At 49.1% G+C, this 21,231-nt stretch overlaps 7 protein-coding genes across 7 annotated transcripts; 4 read left to right on the top strand and 3 right to left on the bottom strand.

Annotated features, from left to right (window-relative positions):
* Positions 1 to 293: 293 nt before the first annotated feature.
* BKA55DRAFT_577323 (uncharacterized protein) lies at positions 294 to 2,015 on the bottom strand. Its single transcript, XM_046193602.1, has one exon. The coding sequence runs from the start codon at positions 1,716 to 1,718 to the stop codon at positions 633 to 635; it is 1,086 nt and encodes a 361-aa protein (XP_046046119.1). The 5' UTR covers positions 1,719 to 2,015; the 3' UTR covers positions 294 to 632.
* On the top strand, positions 2,016 to 3,749 carry BKA55DRAFT_577322 (Alpha/Beta hydrolase protein). The gene has a single exon (XM_046193601.1). It carries the CDS (start codon positions 2,357 to 2,359, stop codon positions 3,254 to 3,256), a length of 900 nt encoding a protein of 299 aa, XP_046046118.1. The 5' UTR covers positions 2,016 to 2,356; the 3' UTR covers positions 3,257 to 3,749.
* Positions 3,750 to 6,624: 2,875 nt separating this feature from the next.
* BKA55DRAFT_519552 (phosphate transporter) lies at positions 6,625 to 8,557 on the top strand (the record flags this gene model as incomplete). The annotated part of the gene is made up of 3 exons (XM_046188352.1): positions 6,625 to 6,703; positions 6,763 to 8,223; positions 8,274 to 8,557. 3 exons carry the CDS (start codon positions 6,625 to 6,627, stop codon positions 8,555 to 8,557), a joined length of 1,824 nt encoding a protein of 607 aa, XP_046046117.1.
* A 1,095-nt stretch (positions 8,558 to 9,652) lies between these two features.
* On the bottom strand, positions 9,653 to 11,013 carry BKA55DRAFT_519742 (uncharacterized protein; the record flags this gene model as incomplete). Its single annotated transcript, XM_046188362.1, has 2 exons — positions 9,653 to 10,441; positions 10,495 to 11,013. 2 exons carry the CDS (start codon positions 11,011 to 11,013, stop codon positions 9,653 to 9,655), a joined length of 1,308 nt encoding a protein of 435 aa, XP_046046116.1.
* A 2,185-nt stretch (positions 11,014 to 13,198) lies between these two features.
* BKA55DRAFT_621570 (chitin synthase-domain-containing protein) lies at positions 13,199 to 15,695 on the top strand. Its single transcript, XM_046196783.1, has 3 exons — positions 13,199 to 14,662; positions 14,711 to 14,884; positions 14,939 to 15,695. The coding sequence occupies exons 1-3, from the start codon at positions 13,259 to 13,261 to the stop codon at positions 15,635 to 15,637; spliced, it is 2,277 nt and encodes a 758-aa protein (XP_046046115.1). The 5' UTR covers positions 13,199 to 13,258; the 3' UTR covers positions 15,638 to 15,695.
* A 731-nt stretch (positions 15,696 to 16,426) lies between these two features.
* BKA55DRAFT_693856 (uncharacterized protein) lies at positions 16,427 to 18,008 on the top strand (the record flags this gene model as incomplete). Its single annotated transcript, XM_046199968.1, has 2 exons — positions 16,427 to 17,098; positions 17,148 to 18,008. The coding sequence occupies 2 exons, from the start codon at positions 16,427 to 16,429 to the stop codon at positions 18,006 to 18,008; spliced, it is 1,533 nt and encodes a 510-aa protein (XP_046046114.1).
* A 351-nt stretch (positions 18,009 to 18,359) lies between these two features.
* Positions 18,360 to 20,131, bottom strand: BKA55DRAFT_518963 (uncharacterized protein; the record flags this gene model as incomplete). The annotated part of the gene is made up of 2 exons (XM_046188306.1): positions 18,360 to 19,585; positions 19,633 to 20,131. The coding sequence occupies 2 exons, from the start codon at positions 20,129 to 20,131 to the stop codon at positions 18,360 to 18,362; spliced, it is 1,725 nt and encodes a 574-aa protein (XP_046046113.1).
* Between the last annotated feature and the right edge of the window lie 1,100 nt (positions 20,132 to 21,231).

Raw genomic sequence — 21,231 nt, 5'->3', positions numbered from 1 at the left:
CTGTGGCGGGAATAATCGAGAATGGAAACGATGGGAAATGGAATGTGTTGTATCCCTCATTTCCAATGCATCTTCATAACACCACTCCAGACGCGATGGTGGCCATATACCATTTATCTGATTAGACTGTCACTTTTAATTGGTAAACTGTCTACCACGCATAAACTCCTCCGGTCACTGATCACTTGTTCTTGGCAATCAGGCTGTGAAGGATTCTGCAGAGTTGCGTGGACGGGCCAACACAAAACTGTGTTCTGCGCCTTGTGACTTATCAGCCCACCAATATTCTTTCAGCTCATGCAAGAATATGTAGCTTGGAGGTTTATCGCCGTAATGGTGGATGGGACTGCACACAGCATGCTTCTCGCTGCAGCCTAAGTAAATTTTTAATTTAGTTAAGTGCGAAAAGCGAAGGATGGTCAGATTGAAGATATGGATGTTTTGGTGTCTGAGAGTGCACTGTCCCCCTCGTAGGCTCATGTCAGATCCTGGTGATCAATATAGAAACGCAATGACATTGAAACAGGATGCAGCAAAACAACTTTTCTGGTCTATTAATAGACATATCGAGCCTTATCACTCGTGTGAACTTTCGCTGAAATTTCAGGACAAGACCATCACATCCACGTATCTTATTGACCTGACAGAATCTCCTTCTCAATTGCCTCCCCCAACGTCTGCGTGCTTCCCTTACCCCCAATATCCGCCGTCTTAACTTCCGCTCCGGACTTCGCCAGTACATTCTCAATAGCCGTCATCATTCCCGCAGCAGCATCTGTGTACCCAAAGTGCGACAACATCATCTGCCCTGCCCAGATCATTCCAATAGGATTCGCAATTCCCTTGCCGTAGATATCCGGTGCACTTCCATGAACGGGCTCAAATAAGCTTGGAAAGTCGCCCGTTGGGTTGATGTTTGCTGATGGTGCAATTCCAATCGTTCCCGTGCATGCAGGGCCTAGGTCAGATAGGATATCACCAAAGAGGTTTGACCCAACAACGACATCGAAGATCTGAGGCCGTTGGACAAAGTGTGCCGTCAGAATATCGATGTGATACTTCTCAACCGCAACATCAGAGTAATTCTTACTCATCTCAGCCACGCGGCTGTCCCACCAAGGCATAGTAATGCTAATACCATTACTCTTCGTCGCACTCGTCAACTTCTTCCTCGGTCGACTTTGCGCGAGATCAAAGGCATAGCGAAGAACACGATCGACTCCAACACGTGTCATGACCGTATCTTGAATCACTGTCTCTCGCTCCGTTCCTTCAAACATGATTCCCCCGACGCTGGAGTACTCTCCTTCCGTGTTCTCACGCACGATCCAGAAGTCGATGTCGCCGGGTTTGCGACCTGCCAAGGGAGAGGGAATACCGGGCACGAGCCGGCAAGGCCGTAAGTTGATATACTGGTCGAATTCACGGCGGAATTTGAGAAGACTGCCCCAGAGACTGACGTTATCGGGAATTTGGTCAGGCATGCCAACTGCGCCAAAGTAGATGGCGTCAAAGTTCTGGAGAGTATCCTTCCAGTCATCCGGCATCATTTTGCCATGCTTTTCATAGTAGTCGCAGCTTGCGAAGTCGAATTCTTGAAATTCGAGAGAGAGGTTGAACTTCTTGGCTGCGGCTTTGAGACACCGGACGCCGTAGGGCATGACTTCTTTGCCGATGCCGTCGCCAGGGATAACGGCGATCTTGAGTGTTTTGGACATTCTGAAAGGCTTATGAAGTCAGATGCTGGATATCAAAGCTGACGGCTCGTCTTTGGGAGAGGATATTCTCTGACTTATTTCCTGAGAATTTGCAGTTCGTAAAGCGTTCAACTTATAGTTATATAGGTACATAGACGATACCGGCACACGGAAAAGCGGAGGATGAATCCCCACTTCTCTCCCGGCCCGGTCTTGCCGGGCCAAGCGGATAAAGAAATGTCCGCAGTCTCTTATCGGCGTAACGACCCCGATAAGGTCGGACTGATTGCCATTTGGCCGACTGCACGGATTCATGACTGTGCGACTGAATCTCAAAAACAACAGAGTAAATACCTCTAAGAACCGAATTACTATGCCATCGCTTCGTCAATCACTATTCTGGCCTCTTGTTCGGCGTGTTTGATCGTTATCATGCGGCAGATGGTTAGTCCGCTAGTGGTAAGCGGCCGAGGTTTGGCAGTGAGCCCGTGAAATTATGACGGCATAGTCACTCTCCGCACTTAATCATCACCAAAATACATTATTTAAGCAACTTGTCGACTAAAGGGCGTTCATGCCATATAAAACTGGTTAACAGCCCATACAATTCGAGTTCCTCAAGCTTTCCTTATGATACTATCACATACTAGCTTCTCAAAATGTTTGACAACTTCCAGCCCTTCGCCATCAAGACAAAGTCCAACCCGGCCATCACCATAAACGGCTTGAAAAGCGGCGAGCCATCATCTAAGCCCGCTCTTCTCCTCATTCATGGATTTCCCCAAACACTACACATCTGGCATCGTGTTGCTCCTCAGGTTCTCGACAAGTACACTGTCGTACTCATCGATATCCGAGGATATGGAAAGTCCTCCAAGCCTGATGATGTAGCTTCCTATGCAAAGAGCGCCATGGCCAGAGATTGTATCAATGTTATGGATGCTCTAGGTCACACTGGCTCTTTCTTTGTATGCGCTCATGATCGCGGTGCGAGGGTTGCGCATAAACTTGCTGTCGATTATCCTGATCGCATTCGCAAGTTCATACTGCTCGATATCTGTCCTACACTGGCGATGTACACAAAAACAGATTTCGACTTTGCCAAAGCATACTTCCATTGGTTCTTCTTGATTCAAAAGGAGCCTCTTCCTGAGATACTTATCACCGCGAAGCCTAGAGAGTTAGCAGAGATGTTCATGGGCGGTCGTCAAGGCGATGGATTATCCATCTTTGAGCCGGAGTGCTTTGAGATCTATGCCAAGAATTTGGAAGATCCTGCAACGGTTCATGCCATGTGCAATGATTATCGCGCGAGCGCGACAGTCGATCTGGAAGAAGCGCGTGAGGATCTGAAGCATGGCCGAAAGATTCAGAGCCCTTTGCTTGTCCTATGGGGAGAGCATGGAGTCATCGAGAAGTGTTTTGATGCTGTCAAGGAGTGGAAGGATGTTGCTGATCCTGGTGTACCGGTCGAAGGTCGAAGTGTTGAGTCGGGACACTATGTTCCTGAGCAGGCGCCTGATATTGTTGTCTCTGCGATTCTGGAGTTCCTCAATTGAACACTGTAAGAAACAAGATCGACAGTTATATAGATAAGACAATTCCAAGAAATTGAGTACTTATCTTCCATTCGCGACGCGTGTCGCGATCGAATTCGTAGAGACAGCAGCCGTCTACAAAAAAAGCCTTTCCGAAACGCGCTTTTTTTCTCAGTGGGCCAGGCGAAATATTATTTCTTTAACACCTAATAAGATGAGCGAATATTTAGATGCCAAAGAAGCATAAATCAAGCGAGTTTAGCTGGAGGTGACACAAAGCTAGCGTTGATGATCAGACGGAGGAGCAACGCGACATTAAGTAGCCAATATCTGAAGCCGTAGAGCCCCCGTGTTTCGGCAATCCATCTTTTGGGAAACGACGGCGTCGGGTTGGCCGATCAGCCAATTTGTCGTCACCAACAACGCTCAAAAACGTTATTTCTCCTCTTAGACAAGGGACAATAATATTAGGGGTAACGGTTGTAAACGCAAATTTTGCATTCCAGTGATTTTCCCAACGAAATTCATGGTATGGAGCAGTTTCACGATGGCACGCACCGCTTGGGAACCGGGCTTCGGGAAATAGAGCGGGAATAGAGAGCGTGCATCTTTTCCGTGTTCGGGAAGGCTTCAAGTTCCCTGCATACATAAACTCAAGGTTTGGGATGAGTTGCCCGTTGCTGCCGAGTCACGGGCTAGACATCGATGAAGAGAAAAGGCAAGCCAATTAGAAGGCCTGTCTAGGCTCTGACATTGAAGAGGCGTTACTCATTCTGGGAATGGCTTCGTTGCTGTCTTGAACAGTTTCTGTCTAGGGTAGTTTTGCCTTCACATTCAACATTAACAACATGCACGTATGGATTGAAGGAGAGAAGGATACTCTTTCAAGGTGATAAATTATAGTGATTGATTTCTACATCGATCGAGAAGTCTTTCTTCTTTTGACATCATTCACGTCACTGTGCGTGAAAGAAGAATGTTGATCATCGAAGGCACACAGCACGTTGATTACTCCGTTTTCAGCTTTGACGTCAAAATACATATCTCGATATGAGCTATCGATGAATTCACGATGATCCGAGATGCTTTCCCATCTTGGACTGGCCTATTCGATTGTCCAGATCGAGAATTGAAAAGCAATTACAGGTATAATATCAACAGGCATCTTTTTGATATCGCATCCCCGACGATCCTACGGCGATGGCGATATCCGCTAAACCTTCGAGAACAAGAATGGTCACTGATCCTGCAGCTCACCTATGCAGACAAGGGTTAGACGTATGCCAATCTCCTGCTAGAACGTCTTGTAATCGCCAACGGGGTGGATACGGTTGGCTGAGGATCCTCGCGAGACTACACACAGGCATGCCGCTAAACGGGATACATGCACCGGGGACGTCACGATTAGCGGACCGTTGGTGTGGTTTTTGTACACAGGGAGTACGGATACTGCTGCACCCAATCTAGGGCCCGCGTCGTGTCCCCGTGGTGCAAGGAACGGCCAAGACATGCGCGGGCAGGGCATACAGCTGAGGGATGGATCGCCGAGACGGAAGGCGTTTTCTGGGCGTCCAGGTAAAAGCCGTCTGGGCGTTCAGGGCAGAACGGCCGAGATGACGGGTATTCCGGAAGATGCCTTCTTGGTATTCGGAATATAACAGCTTGGCGCAGACTTGGCGAACGGTAAAAGCTGCCGTGATGGTGTCTAGAGCTGGACATGAGATAGTGGCGACAGACATCTCTCGCGACGATGTTCGGATCAGCTGGGAAAGTTGATATGCAAGAATCTAACGTTAGGTTTAAGCTTAGAGATAAGTCTAGAGCTGAACGATGGAAGCGCCAAAAAGGAATTATTCAAGAAACTAGTGATCTACAATTCTCTATACAGACACCGAATTGAAGACTCGGTTTACCAAAACGACATGGTCAGACAATCCTGAAGGTCTCATCCGTTCGCCGAGGGAGCGGGTATCATGCGTACGACAATCAAGGATGTCGCAACAACGAACATCTTCACGTGCATTAGACAAACGGGAATCGGAAATGTCAGGCCAAAAGAAACGAAAACGACACCCAAAGTGATAATAACCCTGGTCAAAAAAAAGTGGCGAGCAAAAGGACCCAACAAACAGACGTAGCGCGTACTTAGTGTCCGGGGTGCAATCTATCCAGTGAGATCTCTCCATTTCCCCATGTGGCCGTTTCAAATGGCTCTGCACGTTTCGCGCGGGGAGGATGGGATTCAACGGGGAGAAGGTCTAGATTTGGTAAGAGACAAGGACCATGATAAACTGCGTCTAACCAGGAAGAGAGACCGAACGGTGGAGTATTCGAAGCCCTCGGGTGAGGGGCCAGATTTTTACAGTTCAACGCTGTGAGAAGTGAATTGACTTGCTGAGAGTACGGTTGCCAAGACTCTCAAGCCGAGACGATGGATTTGAGTAAAACGGAGGATGTCCGTGTTACAAAACAGTACTGTGATACAATTACAGTGGGTAAGAGGGCTACGGAGGTTGTATTTTAATCTTGTTTTTTGCTTGAATTGGGGGAGATTTGTTGTTTGAGAACCAGCACGCATATGCACGTGCACATCCCATCTTCAATGCAACAACAACAATAAGCATACATTTGTGCTTGTGAATAAACTTACTTTCAAGCGTTTTCCCAACTCTAAAAAATCTCTGCAGGGTTTTCTTCGACCCACGATTTGAAAAGAGAGCACGCGACTCGCCTAGAAATCAGCTTCTAGCCAAGCAGTGTCACCGATCGCTTGGCCATCTCTTGTCCCGCAGATTGTGGCGTAGCCCCCATGTGCTTTTCGACGTGAAGAATGTGGCCAATAGAAATGAAGAATTGGGGTTGGAGATCTCGCACGTGGGGTTTTTGAGAGAGGTGATAGGGTTAATATGCTTAAATTCTTTAGTGCCCAGAATATATCCACTACACCCACTCCGACCGGATCCAAAAGCGGCAAACACTCACGATGGGTGTGGAGTGTGAAGCCACCGTGTAATCGGTAGCCAGATCGTCTCACCGAAGAGAAACACAACACGCAGTGCCTACAGCTTCTGGACCTCCCTCCTTCGGGAGGCGTGTGGGGGTGTACGCACGGAACTACTGTAAGCTTAGGGACCTTTGAGTTCTTAGCCTCTTTCTGCAGAAGTACAGGGGAGCTCAGAACCCATGGATAACATTTTTTTAATGTTTCGGTGGTACTGCAGAAACCTTTAAAGTCTCCCCTCCAGGACCCCGAACTCTGAATCTTGTCTTTCCTTGCTCGAGCATCCTCTTCCATCCCCTCCCCCTCCGTCTTCCATTACGAAGCAAGCTTCATACAGCTTAGCTACCTTTCTTTATTCCCCTTTGCACAAACAAGCCAGACCGTCACAATGGTTCTCGAGGCTTACACTTACGTCTTTGCCATTGGCAGTTGCTTCGCTCTGCTTGAGGCCTACAACAACGGTGCCAGTACGTAACCACTCATCAATTCATAACGCATTCACAGATAATTGACACTTCCATCACAGACGATGTCGCCAACGCTTGGGCTACCAGTGTCTCATCGCGCTCCGTCACCTACCGAGGAGCCATGGTGCTCTGCTGTATCTTCGAACTCCTCGGCGCCCTAGCAGTCGGCGCCCGAACCGCCTCGACAATCAAGAACGGCATCATCCCCATGGAGTCGTTCCGTGACAACGCCGGTGTCCAGCTCCTCGCCTTCGCCTGTGCCTCTGCTGGTGCTTCCATCTGGGTCATGTGGTGCACCAAGCACAACGCCCACGTCTCCTCCACATACTCGCTTATCTCGTCGCTCGCGGGTGTTGGTATCGCTACTGTTGGTGCTAGCAAGGTCGAGTGGGGTTGGAACGGTGGTCAGGGTCTCGGTGCTATCTTTGCTGGTCTTGGTATGGCTCCTGCTATTGCTGGTTGCTTTGCTGCCATCATCTTCTCTCTTGTCAAGTGGGTTGTCCACGTCCGAAAGAACCCTGTTCCTTGGGCTGTCTGGACTTCTCCCTTCTTCTTCCTCATCGCCGGTACCATCTGCACTCTCTCTATCGTCTACAAGGGATCTCCCCGTCTTGGACTTGCTGAGAAGCCTGCCTGGTACATCGCCTCCGTCACTCTCGGTGTCGGATTTGGTCTCTTCGTCCTCTCTGCCATATTCTTCGTCCCCTTCGTCCACGCCGTCGTCATCAAGAAGGACTACACTCTCCGCTGGTGGGATGCCATCCAGGGCCCCCTCCTGTTCAAGCGCCCCTCTCCTCCTGATGCCGAGAACGCTCGTGTCCCCAACTACGCTGTCGTTCAGCACGGTGCCGAGGAGGATGACGTCTCCGTCTCCCAGGAGTCCGAGGACCCCAACCCCAAAAAGATCAGCGACGATGAGATCACCCCCGCCGCTGCCCCCAGCTCCGAGACCAACGAGAAGCGACACCTCAACCTTTCCGAGTCTACCCAGGAGGATTACCAGAAGATGCTTAAGAAGGCTGAGGACCGCCACCACGCCAACCTCCGCAAGGGCAAGGGACCTCTCGGCTGGGCCATGCGCACTCTCCACGCCAACCCCATCGGTGCCGGTTCCATTCACGAGACTCACAACCTGATTGCCGTCGTCAAGCGTATCCCCGCTCAGATTGTCGTCGCTCTTATGTACGGTGCTCACTACGACATTCACACCGCTCAGATGGGTATTGAGGCTACTCCCGAGGGTCGCCGTATGGCCCGTGTCTACGAGCATGCTCCCAAGTACGCCAACGAGGTTGAGTACCTGTACTCTTTCGTCCAGATCATCACTGCCTGCACTGCTTCTTTCGCCCACGGTGCCAACGATGTCGGTAACGCTGTCGGTGTCTGGGCTGGTATGTACGCTGCTTGGCACTCTGGCAAGCCCGCCGAGAAGAAGGCCGAGGTTCCTCTCTGGCAGATTGGTATTGTCGCTGCCACCATTTGCATCGGTTTCATCACCTACGGTTACAACATCATGAAGGGTAAGTCTCAATCATATCGTCTCTTCTGAACAATTACTAACTCTCACTAGTTATGGGTAACAAGATCACCTACCACTCTCCCAGCCGTGGTTCCTCCATGGAGATGGGTGCTGCCATCACTGTCCTCGTCTTCTCTCAGTACAAGCTCCCCGTCTCTACCTCCATGTGTATCACCGGTGCCACTGTCGGTGTCGGTCTCTGCAACGGCAGCCTCAAGGCCGTCAACTGGAAGCGAGTCTTCCTCCTCGTCTTCTCCTGGATCATGACCATCCCCATCGCCGGTCTCATCGGTGGATGTCTCATGGGTCTCGCTCTCAACGCCCCTCACTTCTAAACAACTCATCACAACTTTTGATACCTTTGAGAGCTTGACGCTCTATCGTTCTTTTTGATTACATGCAACAATCATTTGGGGATCGGGATGAAAATAGAGGAGCGGGATTGCATAGAATACCGTTGTCAAAGCTGTTTATAGTACTTTATACCATTAATTGACGGAGATTACTCTCTTTTACATCACTTATCTCGCTCTCTGACTTTGATCATTTCAATGACTTCTGTGATCTATCTCTTAACTGTACTTAGACAGCATTCAATCCTCTGCTGCGCCGAATGATCCAGAAGAAAGTGGACCTTGTCGCATTGCCATGTACTCTTGCGTCACAAGACTTGCCAAGTCAGCCACTTACAAAGCGATACTGTACGTCGCCATAATCGTGCGATGAAACAGTCTTGATACGAAGTGAAACCACCGTCAACATCTTGGGCTACGTCGTTCAAACCCTGTAATTGGTGACTCTTGGCAGGAACCGTGGTGCAAGCTGAGGTCTTGGCAAGCCTTTGACATCTTGGCGTGCTGATGGCGTTTTCTATACACCCTCATTCACGTCAATCACTTGGCAACATCTTGGCGAATGGACTAATTTTCCGCACAGTCGTATCGTGATCAGCTATCGAAGCTTCCATGCGTTCTTCCATGACGGGGTTCGTGACAATCCCCCGCAGTAGTATCATGTATTCTGTAATCTGGCCGATGGCCCGATACCGAACCAATGGTGAATGGAGTACCGCAAGCGTAGTGTCGCATGAGGCGGAAATTGTGTAAAGTTACTTTCTCGTCCATGTCACCGACGGATATTACCTTCATGCAAGCGGAACAATGCAAGTCCGGTGATGTACGTGATATCCCAAGGCTATCAATACTATAGAACTTGGTCAGGTTTCAATGCATCAAGGAAGTTTGAGCTGAAGCCTGTAAGAAGAACTATTAAAGTGACTTTATCAAAGATCACGGGTAGGAAGTGATTATTTAAACGACTTTCTATTAACTTATGATTATTACTTCTATGCTAAGAAAGAAAACAGCGATGTATTATAGAAAAGCAAGAAACCAGAAACCAGAACACCTATATCAAGCTTTTTGCACTCTCTATTGGCACCACATCTGCACGGGGACAGAGACCTGATCCAAGACATCAAAGTCCATACCCCACTGCTTGAAGCTGACAACAATCATGTCAAAGCTCTCGAGCTCCTCCTTGGTCCAGTCCTCATCAGCCAATCGAGGAATTTCGGGAACAGCTGTCTGCTTGACCAGAGAGTCGGCGAAGTGGACATCCATGGAAAGCTTCTGAAGCTCCTTGGCGAGCTGGAGACCAGGAGAGTTGACGAGATGGTCCTGTCCTGCCTTAAAGCCCATACCGACAACGAGGATTCGCTTGCTGAGCTCGATGCCAGAGTCACGGCGCCGGAGCTTGCTGGTTCCGCGAAGCTCATCGACGATCTTCTTGGCCTGGGTGGCAGGGCGCTTGTTCATTTTGTCGGCGCAAGCCTCGAGGAGGGGGAACTCGCAGTTGGAGAGGAGGTAGTAGGGGTTAACAGGGATGCAGTGACCACCAACACCGAGACTGGGGGTGTAGGGCATGTAACCGAAGGGCTTAGTGGCAGCAGCGCGAGACACCTCGAAGGCGTCAATGCCAAGACCCTTGCAAGCGTCGGCCATCTCGTTGGCGTAGGCAATGCACATCATGCGCTGGCAGTTCTCGTAGAGCTTGCACATCTCAGCAACCTCAGGCTTGGAGACAGGGACAATGCTGTCGAAGACGCGACCATAGAGACGGACAATAGCGTCGAGAGATCCAGGGATGACATCATCAAGGCCAGAAACAACCTTGGGGATGGATCGCATGGGAGGCTCAACTCGGCCGGGGTCAATGCGCTAGTACATGTAAGTATAGGTCATGATACGATAGTGTAGATGGTTCGGCTTACCTCGGGAGACATTCCGGCGAAGAGACCCTTGGCCTTAGCAATGGGACCAAGAAGTTCGCGGGTGAGACCGACAGAGACAGAGCTCTCAATGACCACAGTGCAGCCAGGACGAGCCCACTGCTCAACACGGCGAAGGGCGGAGCGGAGATAAGACAGATCAATGGTTCTGTCAGAGCGAAGAAGGGTAGGAACAGAGATGAGGAAGTGGGTAGCCTTGCCAAGATCAGGCTCGTTGGAGGTGAAGGAGACGTTGGGTCGAGCACTGAACTCTCCCCTGAGGAACTCAAGACGGTCTTCAGAGATGTCGAAACCCATGATCTCGTACTTGGAAGAGAAAGAGTCGACAAGACCAGTACCAACGAAGCCAACGCCGATCACTGCGACAAGGGGAGTAGCTTCAGTGGGTGCCATGATAGGCTTGGTGGGTGAAGTCTTGGCTGCATGGTTCTTCTTGGTTTGGTGGGAGAGAACCTTGCTGCGAGGAGCAGGTCTCTGGACAAGATTGGCAACGATAGGCATTGTTGATGTAAGAGTGTGTGGGATAGTGAGACAGAAGATGTGATGGAGAGTGAGACAAGGAGGGGAGTGAAGAGTGTTCAAAGTACTCTGAAGAGATGATTGTGTTGATGATATGAGTGATGAGAAGTGAATTAGGCTGCTGGAAGCTGTGTTCTTATAGACTGTTAGTTGATACTGAAAACGCTTCTTGATCGAATTTTCGCTCCATCATCTCCATACTCAACCAAAAGCAGAAACTTTGAACAAATTTTCGATCAAAGCTATGGGTAGCCAGTCTAGATTCGGCAGCATTAGGAATAGTCGAATGGACTATCTGTCGACCCAAGTTCTTAGTCCAAGGCGTTGCAACCCTCCCTCGATGAATCTCGCCCCAAGAGGATGAAAAACCTCCGAATAGGGCAAAGTCAGCTTTTCGATCGATATACCTACTGCACAGCACAGACAAAGCGGCGGCTCCCGCAGCCACTGTGTGGGTTGAGCACTATGTAAGCAGCCATCGTGTTCGGAGCAAAAAGTGGCGATAGGGTGGAAATGTCCCGGCCGGCAAAGAGTGCTAGTAACCTCTAGCGCGCAAGCGAGGAATGCAATGCCAGGTAGACACCAATCCTATTACATGCCACTGACAATGGCAATAGCATTCCGGCACATTATGACATATTACAGTTATTTTAGAGTGAACGATTTACGTACGATCGACCTTGTCCTGGGGGATAAGTTGGATCGATCGAGGGCAGCATGCTTTGGAGATTCAACGCACAGACTCGCGCGCGAGCTAGACACGATTAAATGTAAATCAATTGGTGTCTATTCAGGTTTAAGTGATCAAAATCAAGGAAATAGTCGGGCGATACCATAAACAAGTGAGGGGTTGTGCAGCAGTGGCATTCGGGCCTGGGCATCCATGCCTCTTTTCCCTACGTGGCGCTGTATGTGGAGCCAGACCCTGAGATAACTCTAATTTCAACCCTCTTTCCAAGGTCCGCCAAGGTAAATCACCACTTAAGCAAAGGACCGATATTGGGCCTAACAAAAAAAAGACCGTTCTCATCGTTTCCCCTCCAAATGGCGTAATTAGGGTAAGCCACCTATCACATACCTGCCTAAACTTGACCTGTCACATACACTTTCACGTGCAGATGCAGGTGCAATGCATGGGCAACGGGGATCTGCGCCTTTGTTCCTGGGGAGGATGGGCACATGGCAGTCGTTTTCGGTAGGTCTTGGCTATGTGACCGTCAGGTCTGTCGTATGATGGAGGGTTCAGTTTTTCATGCCATGTGGTAGCGATGTGTTCTAGAGTTGACACTGAGTTTGAGAGGATGCTGCCAAGCATAGACTTGTCATGTTTCCTCAACCGAGGGGACTGTTTACCCGAGAAGGGGTCTTCAAGGGACCACTCGATTGCATGAATGCAGACTTTTCTTGACCATGGTAAATAATTGAAAATACTGTAGGAAGCTCTTACTGTCACCTAAACGGGATCCTCCCCGATTCTCATCGGTTGAACATATTCCGCCATTGACGTAGACACAGCCGTTCACTAACAAATAAACATACGTAGTTTACAGCACATATCAGAACTAAACCATACCATCTCTCGCCAACAAAAAACGCCATGTCTTTCACCCTGTCTCTGAATTTCAGCGAGGCGTGGCGGGGTGGCACACGGGACACCGGGACAGAACGCCCATTCCGGATATCGCAGGAATGCCAGTCTAAACAACCACTCCACCCGTTGACCATCCATGATGAAAGAAGCAATGATCAACGAAAACAGATTTGTCTCGACGTTGGTAGAATTGTTCCTGGAAGTTGCTCTCTTCAGTATTGATCTGCCCTCGCAAGAAAACTTGAGACGTTAAACCACTGTGCCAAAATTAACTGGTCTAAAGGCCTGCTAAGATATACTAAACTTACCTAAGTCTTTTTCGTCCCCAAGATACAGGTCCTATGTTTTTTTTTTTTGCCTCCCCTTGTCTGCTCATAATCTTTCAGTAAAAGAAACGTGTATGATGCATGGCCTGGCCGAAAACGAACCCAGGTGACTGGAATTCAACAGGGGCAAAGCCAGGGTTTGCATACTGCCAAGACCCTTTCCCTGCTGTCATGATGGGGGGACCCTGTTTGGATGATCTTTTTGCCTCGAGTGAGCTGTTGATTTGAAGGCCATGAATTGAATTCCTCCCCCCGTTTCTCCTTTGTTTCGTTCAGTTCTCTTCTTTACGCCTCTTTTCTTTTTTTAAACATGGCTTCTCTAAATACACGACCGAGAAGCGCCTTGTACTCCTTTGAGGCAAAGAAGGCTTACTTCGACAATGAGTTTGTCAATGATCTCAAGCAGGACAATGCCCTTCATGTTCCTGAGCGTCCCATCCACCGCTTGAGATCATGGCAGAACGCTTCGTTCTCTTCTACAGCTGAGACTGTTGTTGGTGATGATGAACTTGACCACCATCATCACCATCATCACCATCATCACCATCATCACAAGAAGGATGCCCCTTTCTTTACCCTCAATGTCATCTCCGAACAACCCCCTACACCACCCGCAGACCCTAAGATTCATGACGAACCCCTCTTCCCATCTCCTACAGAAAACCTCACTCCTCTCTTCAACCTCAAGACCATCCCGTCAAAAGTCTCACCATGCTCTTCGAGCGGTGACGACGGTGAGAGTGTCTGTCCTCTCGAGACAGACCCCAAGAAACTCAACCTTACTACCTCTGTCGCAGAGAAGTCAGTCGAGGCAGCACCAGTGCATGCAAATGACAGCATTGAGACATGCGGCTACCCCAAGATCGAAGACCCTGTCGATCCTGCTAGAATCCTATCACAAAGGGATCTACGCAACCAAAGGGTCGCCTTCATGGGGATCATCGTGCTTCTCAACATCTGCATGGCGATCACTGCCTTCTTTGGTAAGAAGAGCAAGCTGATCTTCGTCGTCATCTTGTTCGTCAAGAGCAAGGATTTCTTATCGGCGATCCTGTCTCCTACTGGGATGATGTACCGTGCTATCTATGAGAAGTTCTATCCACCCAAGCCTGTCAGCCGAAAATGGATCTTGTCGCTCATCCCTGCCTACTCTGAGAGTGAGGAGCAGATTGTCAAGACTATCTTCTCTCTTCGGGATAATGGTGTTGAGCCTCACAAGCAAGTCATGGTCGTCATCCTCGATGGCAAGCCTCGAGATGTTCGATCACACATGACAAGAATGGTCCGCGAGTTCCAACGCCCCTACGTCTCCCTCAAGTGGAAGAAGGGTGTTTTGAATGTCCTCGCCGGTTTCATGGAAGATGTCCCGGTCATTGTCATCGAGAAGGTCAAGAACGCCGGCAAGAAGGATTCTCTCATTCTCTGCCACGATCTCTTCAACTTTCCTCGCGAGAATTCACCTCTTTACACAAAGCTTCTACGAAAGGAGATGTGGGAAGAGATTCTCCCTGAGTTGACAAAGGGCGAGGACTTCAAGGGCTTTGACATGGTTTTCTGCACTGATGCCGACTCTACTATCTATAAGGGCGCTGTTGCTCTTCTGGCTAATGCTCTTGCTCGAGATGACAAGGCTATTGCTGCTTGTGGCCTTGTCTTGGTTGAGCTTGAGCCTGGATATGAGTGGTCCTTTTGGAATCTCTATCAACAATTTCAGGTATATTCCCCAAATTTTCCGACTGTGTCTTTGTCTAACATTTTTCAGTATACATTTGGACAATATGTCAGACGGCGAGCTGAAGGGTTCATTGGAAAAGTCACTTGTTTACCTGGTTGCATCACCATGATCGCAGTGAGACCAGAAATGGCCGGTGCTATTCGGAAATACGCCGAACCCGTTACCGGTGAACTAGTCATTAACCACCAAGTGCAATACCTGGTAAGTACACCCACTTTACTTAGTCTCCCCACACAAGCTAACCCAAATTCTTAGGGCACTGATAGACGACTCACCTACTCAATGCTTTCTCAGGGTGAACATCTTCGGACACTATTCGTCCCTGATGCCGTCAGTGAAACAGTTGCCCCCCAGTCACTCTTCCACTACCTAAGCCAAAGACGTCGATGGGGCTCCAATGCCTACTTCAACAATTACTTCTATTTGGCCGGCGAGAAGATGATCACCATCACTCGCATTGCTGCCTCCGTTGAAGTCATCCGTCTGAGCTTGGTTTACTACCGCATTCTCAACACAGCTTTGTTCATTGCAAGCTGTGTTCGTCATGTCTCTGCTCTCAAGCTTGTTCCGATGCTGGTAGTCGGCCAATTGCCCTCTCTCTGGTTCTTCTGTTCAATCCTTCTTGAACCTGAGCTACGAAAGCGAGGACACAAGCTTGCGATTGGATACTTGATCAACAAGTGTGTATCACCAGTCATGAGTGTCATCATCTTCACAAAGGTTGCCACCAACCTCGGAAGTCAAGTCTGGGGTGTATCCGGTGTTACTGCATCTTCTGCTCCCGTTGCTACAACTGCACCAGCGGAAGAAGAAGAAGGAACTAAGATCTTTGATGCAGATGAGCTATCTTCGGCTGAAAAGGGAGAAGCGCCTTTGTTGCAAAAGTCAGAAGAAGAGATTGCCAAACCAGAGCGTTGTCGCCTCAAGGATGAGCGAGCGGATGTAGACTGCTAGATTACTAGCGATAGACCACTAGACCTAAAAGTTAATTAGCATAATATTTAATGACAACCATGAATCAATCAAAATCAAACGATCATGATAGTGATCGACGCAACCGTGGCCGCCGTGATTCGCCTTCCATGAGTGCATGTCATGACCCCATACAGTGTCTACGTGTACCTCGGCAAAAGCTCGTTCATCGTTCAAGATTCCGAATACAGAAGCCCTGTTTCCTTGGCAACCTTTCTAAAACCGTTGATTCGCCTAGCACACTTCTTAGCGGTGTTGTCATAACGGGTTGTTGTTGCCATAGTTCGCCGAGATCCCACGTTTGCGGTTCGCCGCATGTCTTACATTCCAATTCCCCATTACACAACGGCGATTGTCACTAACCGTTAGTTCACCATGAATCAGGGATTTTTTTCAAATCAACCTGGATATTTAAGACAAGTGACATCACCGCTACAGCCCGTCCCGCGGGATGAAAGTCGCTTCCCACAGCCATATCCGGGCGCCATGCATTCCAGCCATGACACTAACGCAGGACAAAGTGAGACCCCTCACATAAGCGTAAGATTATACCTCCGTAGTGTGTGATCTGGTTAAATCACCGATGGCGATTATCCTTGGTTGTTAAACTTGATCTGTGGGTTCTAGATGTCACTCTTCATTCCAGTCACGCTTTGCCGAGTGCTGCCCCGTGTCGTGTTAGTCTGACGGTTTATATAACCCGTCGCTCCGGCACGAGTAGCAGCGCTGCTACTCCCCGCATAAAATATTACCTCTTTTGGAACTTTTCCGATGCCTCTTCCTCGACAGTGTTTCTCCCGCCGGACCATTTTCTCCGTCGTTGCCATTTTTATTATCGTTACTATCACTGTTACTTGCGCTACATACTTCATACTGGCTAAGAAAAAGCACCATGCGTTTGATTGGACGACAGTCATGAGTCCTCGTGGGGATGTGATTCCTGACTTTAGCTTTGCTGGGTATCATAATTCTGCTATCATACTGCCCAATATCACCGCTCCCAACATCACTGTATCTTTTAATAATAGCGTTGATGCGAGGCCAGCGATTCAAGCAGCTATTGATAGCATTGCTTCTTCAGGTGGTGGCTCTGTCATCCTGCCTGCTGGAAAATGGCCTATGACTGCAGGCCTGAACCTCTCCAGCAACGTTGTCGTCACCGGGTCTGCTGGTGGTAAGACTGTTCTGTCGCTGAGCGAGCGCCCTTCTGTGCCTGTTTTCACACTTGGTTCTACCAATACTGCCAAGCCTCGGTATGGGTTTAGGTCAAACATCACCAATGACTATGTTCCCATCGGCTCCTCTTCAGTTGAGGTCGTCAACAGCAGTGGTTTCGCAGTGGATCAACTAGTCTATGTCTCCAGAACGGCCACAGAATCGTGGATCAAGGCCAACGGCATGAGCAACCTGGTGCGAGACGACGCATCCCAGACCTGGATACCAGTTAGTACCTAACGCCTATTAAAACTCCGCATCTTCTAACTTGATCTAGGAGAACAAGAGGATGATGTCACCAAATCAAATCAGCGGTGTCTATGGTAACAACATCACCCTCAAGATACCCTTGACAGACAATCTTGACCTAGACTATATGCAACCAGAGCTCATTGTCTATACCCCTCCTGAAACCAACAGTGAGATGGGTATTCGGGATCTCTCCATTGAGGTACCCGACACTTGCTCTGGAGCACCACTCAGTGACAAGACATGCAACTCTGCTGCCGTCCGCTTCCCATCCTGGACAGTTGATAGCTGGGCTAGTGGTCTCACTCTCAAGGGCTTCAACAAGTTCTTCCAGATTGATCAGGACGCTTCTCGCATCACCATTCAGAACAGCACTATGAACCGAGATAAAGACATCTCAGGCAGTGCTCTTCCTTTTGACATCTTGATTCAAGGCTCACAAGTTCTTGTTCAAGACTGTGAGCAAGTTGGTATCCCATCTGCCCGTTGCTTCTCTGTTGCCACGGGATCATTGACTCCTGGTCCAAATGCTGTCCTTCGTCACAAGACAAAGTCTGACTCTCAGACTATATACCCGCATCAGAGATGGGCTCAGGGACTGTTAGTAGAAGATACCTCTGTAGCGACGTACTTCGTGAACCGCAATACCAAAGGTTCAGGTCACGGTTGGTCCATCAATGGCGGTGTTGGTTGGAACATAGACGGGCGTTGTGAGTTCGAGTCCCCACCTACTGGTATCAATTGGTGCATTGGGTGCGGAGAGAAGGGTGATGATCCAAAGGGAAATGCTACCTTGTTGGGGGCGGGGAAGCGAGTTGAACCACAAAGTCTTTTCCAGACGCAACTTGAGAATCGTGGTGTTTATAGGTATGATGGAGAGGAAGCTTAAAATGACAATTCGGTGGTAATGGGGACGGGATAGAGATATTAGGATGCAGGCTAAAAAGGATGACTTCTATCATAAGTGACAGACATACTTAGAGAAATACAACATAACCTAGAGATATCGAGGATACCCTAGAGGAGTTTAGGATAACTCGAAGAAAGTCAGGATAATTTGATCACCTGGCAGGATCTTTAACTATACTCTCGTCCCGTAGCTCAAGACTGTCACCAGAGCACATAATAAGCATACTTGAGTATTCAGTCTTGTCATTAATAGTAACTAGTTACTCTTGGTATCATCATACGTTAAATCACCAACACTTCCACCCGCAACCATCCCCATAGTCGTAGTCATCTAAGCATGAGAGACCTGAACTTGGTCCTTGGGATCAGTCATAGCCTGCTCAACAAAGACCTTGTGCCAGTGACCAGTGCAGAGGAGATAAGTGGTCTCCTTAACACCAGCCCAGTTCTCCCTAACAATATCCATAGTAGGTCGTGAGAAGACAAGATCAATCTCCTCAAGAGTCTTGTTCTTGGTCTCGGGCATGAAGAAGATCTGGTAGATCTCACCAATGAACGCAATACCGCCGTAGAAGCCCAGAGCAAGACCAGTCCTGCCCATAGCATTCTGCATAGAGGTAAAGTTGTAGGTGACAACGAAAGAGGCGAGGAAGAGAAGAGCATCGGAAGTAGTCATTCCGTAACTTCGAAGGTAAGTGGGGTAAACCTCGGAAGGAACAACCCAGGTCAGACAGGCGTAGGATCCGAAGAAGCCCATGTAGACGATGAGACCGGTGAGGTACAAACCCTCGACAGTCTGAAGCTGAGTCTTGACGTCGAACTGATAACTGACACCAATTAAGACCAGTCCAATAAAGAATCCGGGCAACATAGTGATGGCCCAGAAGCGTCGACCGAATCTCTCCATGAGGAAGATTGCGGGAATAGTGCCGAGAAGAAGAGAGCCGCCACCAACAAGCGACATGTAGTTAGACTCCTTCTTGTCGAAGCCGATTTGGTTCATAAGAACAGACATGTAGTACATAATAGCGTTAACACCAGTAAGCTGACCAAGAAGAATCATGATGTTGGCGTAGACAAGAGCGCGACGAGCACGGGGCTCAGTGAAGAAGTCCATCCAAGGGAAGCGATGGTTCTTAGCACCCTCGGCGACAGCATTCTCCTCCGAAAGGACAGAGGCACTCATGACGTAGAACTCTTCACGAGATTCACGGTCCTCAATACCACGAATGCGCTTCCAGACTTTGTAGGCATCGAGGTGGCGCTTCTGGTGGATGAGGAAACGGGGGGACTCGGGGAGGAAGAGCATGCCAAAGAACATGATGGTTGAGAAGAGGAGTGATGATCCGAGAATGTAGCGCCAGTTGCCGGGGACGTTGAGGAAGATGGCGCCGACAGCGTAGCCGAGGACTTCACCGAGGGCGATGTTGAATTGGTACAGAGAGACGAGGTTACCACGGATTCGGCGCTCGACGGTCTCGGCGACGTAGACGGGGACTGTACCACCTTCGAGACCGACACCGAGACCGAGAATGACTCGCGAGGAGACAATCATACCTGAATGGTCAGTATGGTGTTGATCATCACAGAGGCAGACGACTTACCAAAGTTGATCGAACCAGCCTCAAGGGCAGCACCAATAGTGTAAAGAATAATAGAGATAATAATAGCGCCCTTTCGACCAAAGTACTCGTTCGCAGGCGACAAAAGCAGCGCACCACCAACAGCACCAAGCGGCATACCAGAGTTAACAAGACTGTTCTCGTGCTCAGTAAGACCAAGGTCGTCAGGCAAGAACAAGTTCGCGCCGCTGATAAGAGACTGGTCAAGACCGGAGAGAAGACCACCCATGGAAGCAAAAGCAACCAGGAGCCAGGTGAAGTGCTTGGGGTTGGCAAATTGGACCTGGAAGAATCCCTTCTTCAGACCACCAGACTCATCGAGCTGGCGCTCCATGTCGTCAATGAGCTCGTCGATCTCACGACCGCCATGACGAGCTACTTCAAGGGCTTCGAATTCAGCTTTTTCGTGACCCATGGCTTTCTGGATCTCATCCTTCTCACGGTCGACCGTGGTGGTCGAGTTCTGTCGACTCTTGCCCATGATGAAGAATTGCAGTTAATAATGTAGTAGGGTAGAAGGGTTGTCAGTGACACCTGCAGACTGGGTGATATTGTCGCGGCAAACCCCAGGTTTTTATATGCAACCCACAATTCCACAAGTCTGGAGAGGCTTTATGTCTGTAGTCTGTTTCGCCATGGGGCACCGCAAAATGCAACGACCAAAGTTATGGGGAATATGCGGAGCGTTTCGTTCATGGCCCATGACGGTAGCACCGAAAGATTCGCCGCTCGTTCTCCATCAGAAGATGCCGTCTGAGCCGATAATGGGGTGGAGTTCCAACGCGTCTACGAGGTAGGATTGAACATTTAGAGCGGGATCACCGCGCGATTATCACCAGTGACATGATGCTTACTCGGATGATCTCTTCTCCAACAGGTTCATCGAACCATCCATCATTGCCGAGAAGCCATTAAAGGGTAGCATTGAATGTGTCGGTCCGGTGGGTAGACCAATGAGTCGCGTAAGCGGTCATATTGGGATGTCCACTCTTTCAACTCCCAGGAGGGATCGACACGAGACTAACCGCGGATGAATGATGTTCCTTTTCTAGAAATGTTCTACGGCAAGCCTTTTACGTCACGGGAGCGGTTGACGGTCGCCCTGTTTCTCCCCACTTGGGAAACAAGCCACCCCGTAATGAAGGCCCAATGTTAGAACGTTAGTATGAAGAAGCTGGAACAAATACTCCCAGCGTGGCATGAGGATTTGAGAAGTGTCAGGAGATGGAAACAGAAGGCATAATGCAGTGCCAAGTCGGACAGGCTTGCTATTCCCATGCCAAGATGGGATCTCGTGGTAGACTAGACTGATTGTATGAAAGCGGCCGCTGAAGCGAGCACTAGAGCCATTGCGATCTCGCCATGATTCAGCCGCATCTCTTGGCTGTAAATCAGCAAGGCGATGATGGTTCACTGTTGGAGAGCTACCCTACGCTTGACCAATGTATCTCATGTTTTGCTTCATTTGACAGCTTACGAATCATCACAATGTAACACAACCGATGCGAATTAAACTTTCAATTCTCGATCTAGACCTCATGTCGTGAGATAATATGATTTGCTACCGGAGAATCGGCATCA

The sequence above is a fragment of the Fusarium redolens genome (assembly GCF_020744475.1).
Source record: "Fusarium redolens strain MPI-CAGE-AT-0023 chromosome Unknown BKA55scaffold_14, whole genome shotgun sequence".
In the NCBI taxonomy this organism is placed as follows: Eukaryota; Fungi; Ascomycota; class Sordariomycetes; order Hypocreales; family Nectriaceae; genus Fusarium; species Fusarium redolens.
This window is presented reverse-complemented; position numbering and strand designations above follow the sequence as displayed.

Excerpts from the sequence above, each read along its gene's own strand:
- BKA55DRAFT_577323 (XM_046193602.1), bottom strand. The coding sequence starts at position 1,718 with ATGTCCAAAACACTCAAGATCGCCGTTATCCCTGGCGACGGCATCGGC.
- BKA55DRAFT_577322 (XM_046193601.1), top strand. The coding sequence starts at position 2,357 with ATGTTTGACAACTTCCAGCCCTTCGCCATCAAGACAAAGTCCAACCCG.
- BKA55DRAFT_621570 (XM_046196783.1), top strand. The coding sequence starts at position 13,259 with ATGGCTTCTCTAAATACACGACCGAGAAGCGCCTTGTACTCCTTTGAG. Across the intron at positions 14,663-14,710 it reads ATCTCTATCAACAATTTCAG|TATACATTTGGACAATATGT; the intron begins GTATATTCCCCA and ends AACATTTTTCAG. Across the intron at positions 14,885-14,938 it reads ACCACCAAGTGCAATACCTG|GGCACTGATAGACGACTCAC; the intron begins GTAAGTACACCC and ends CCAAATTCTTAG.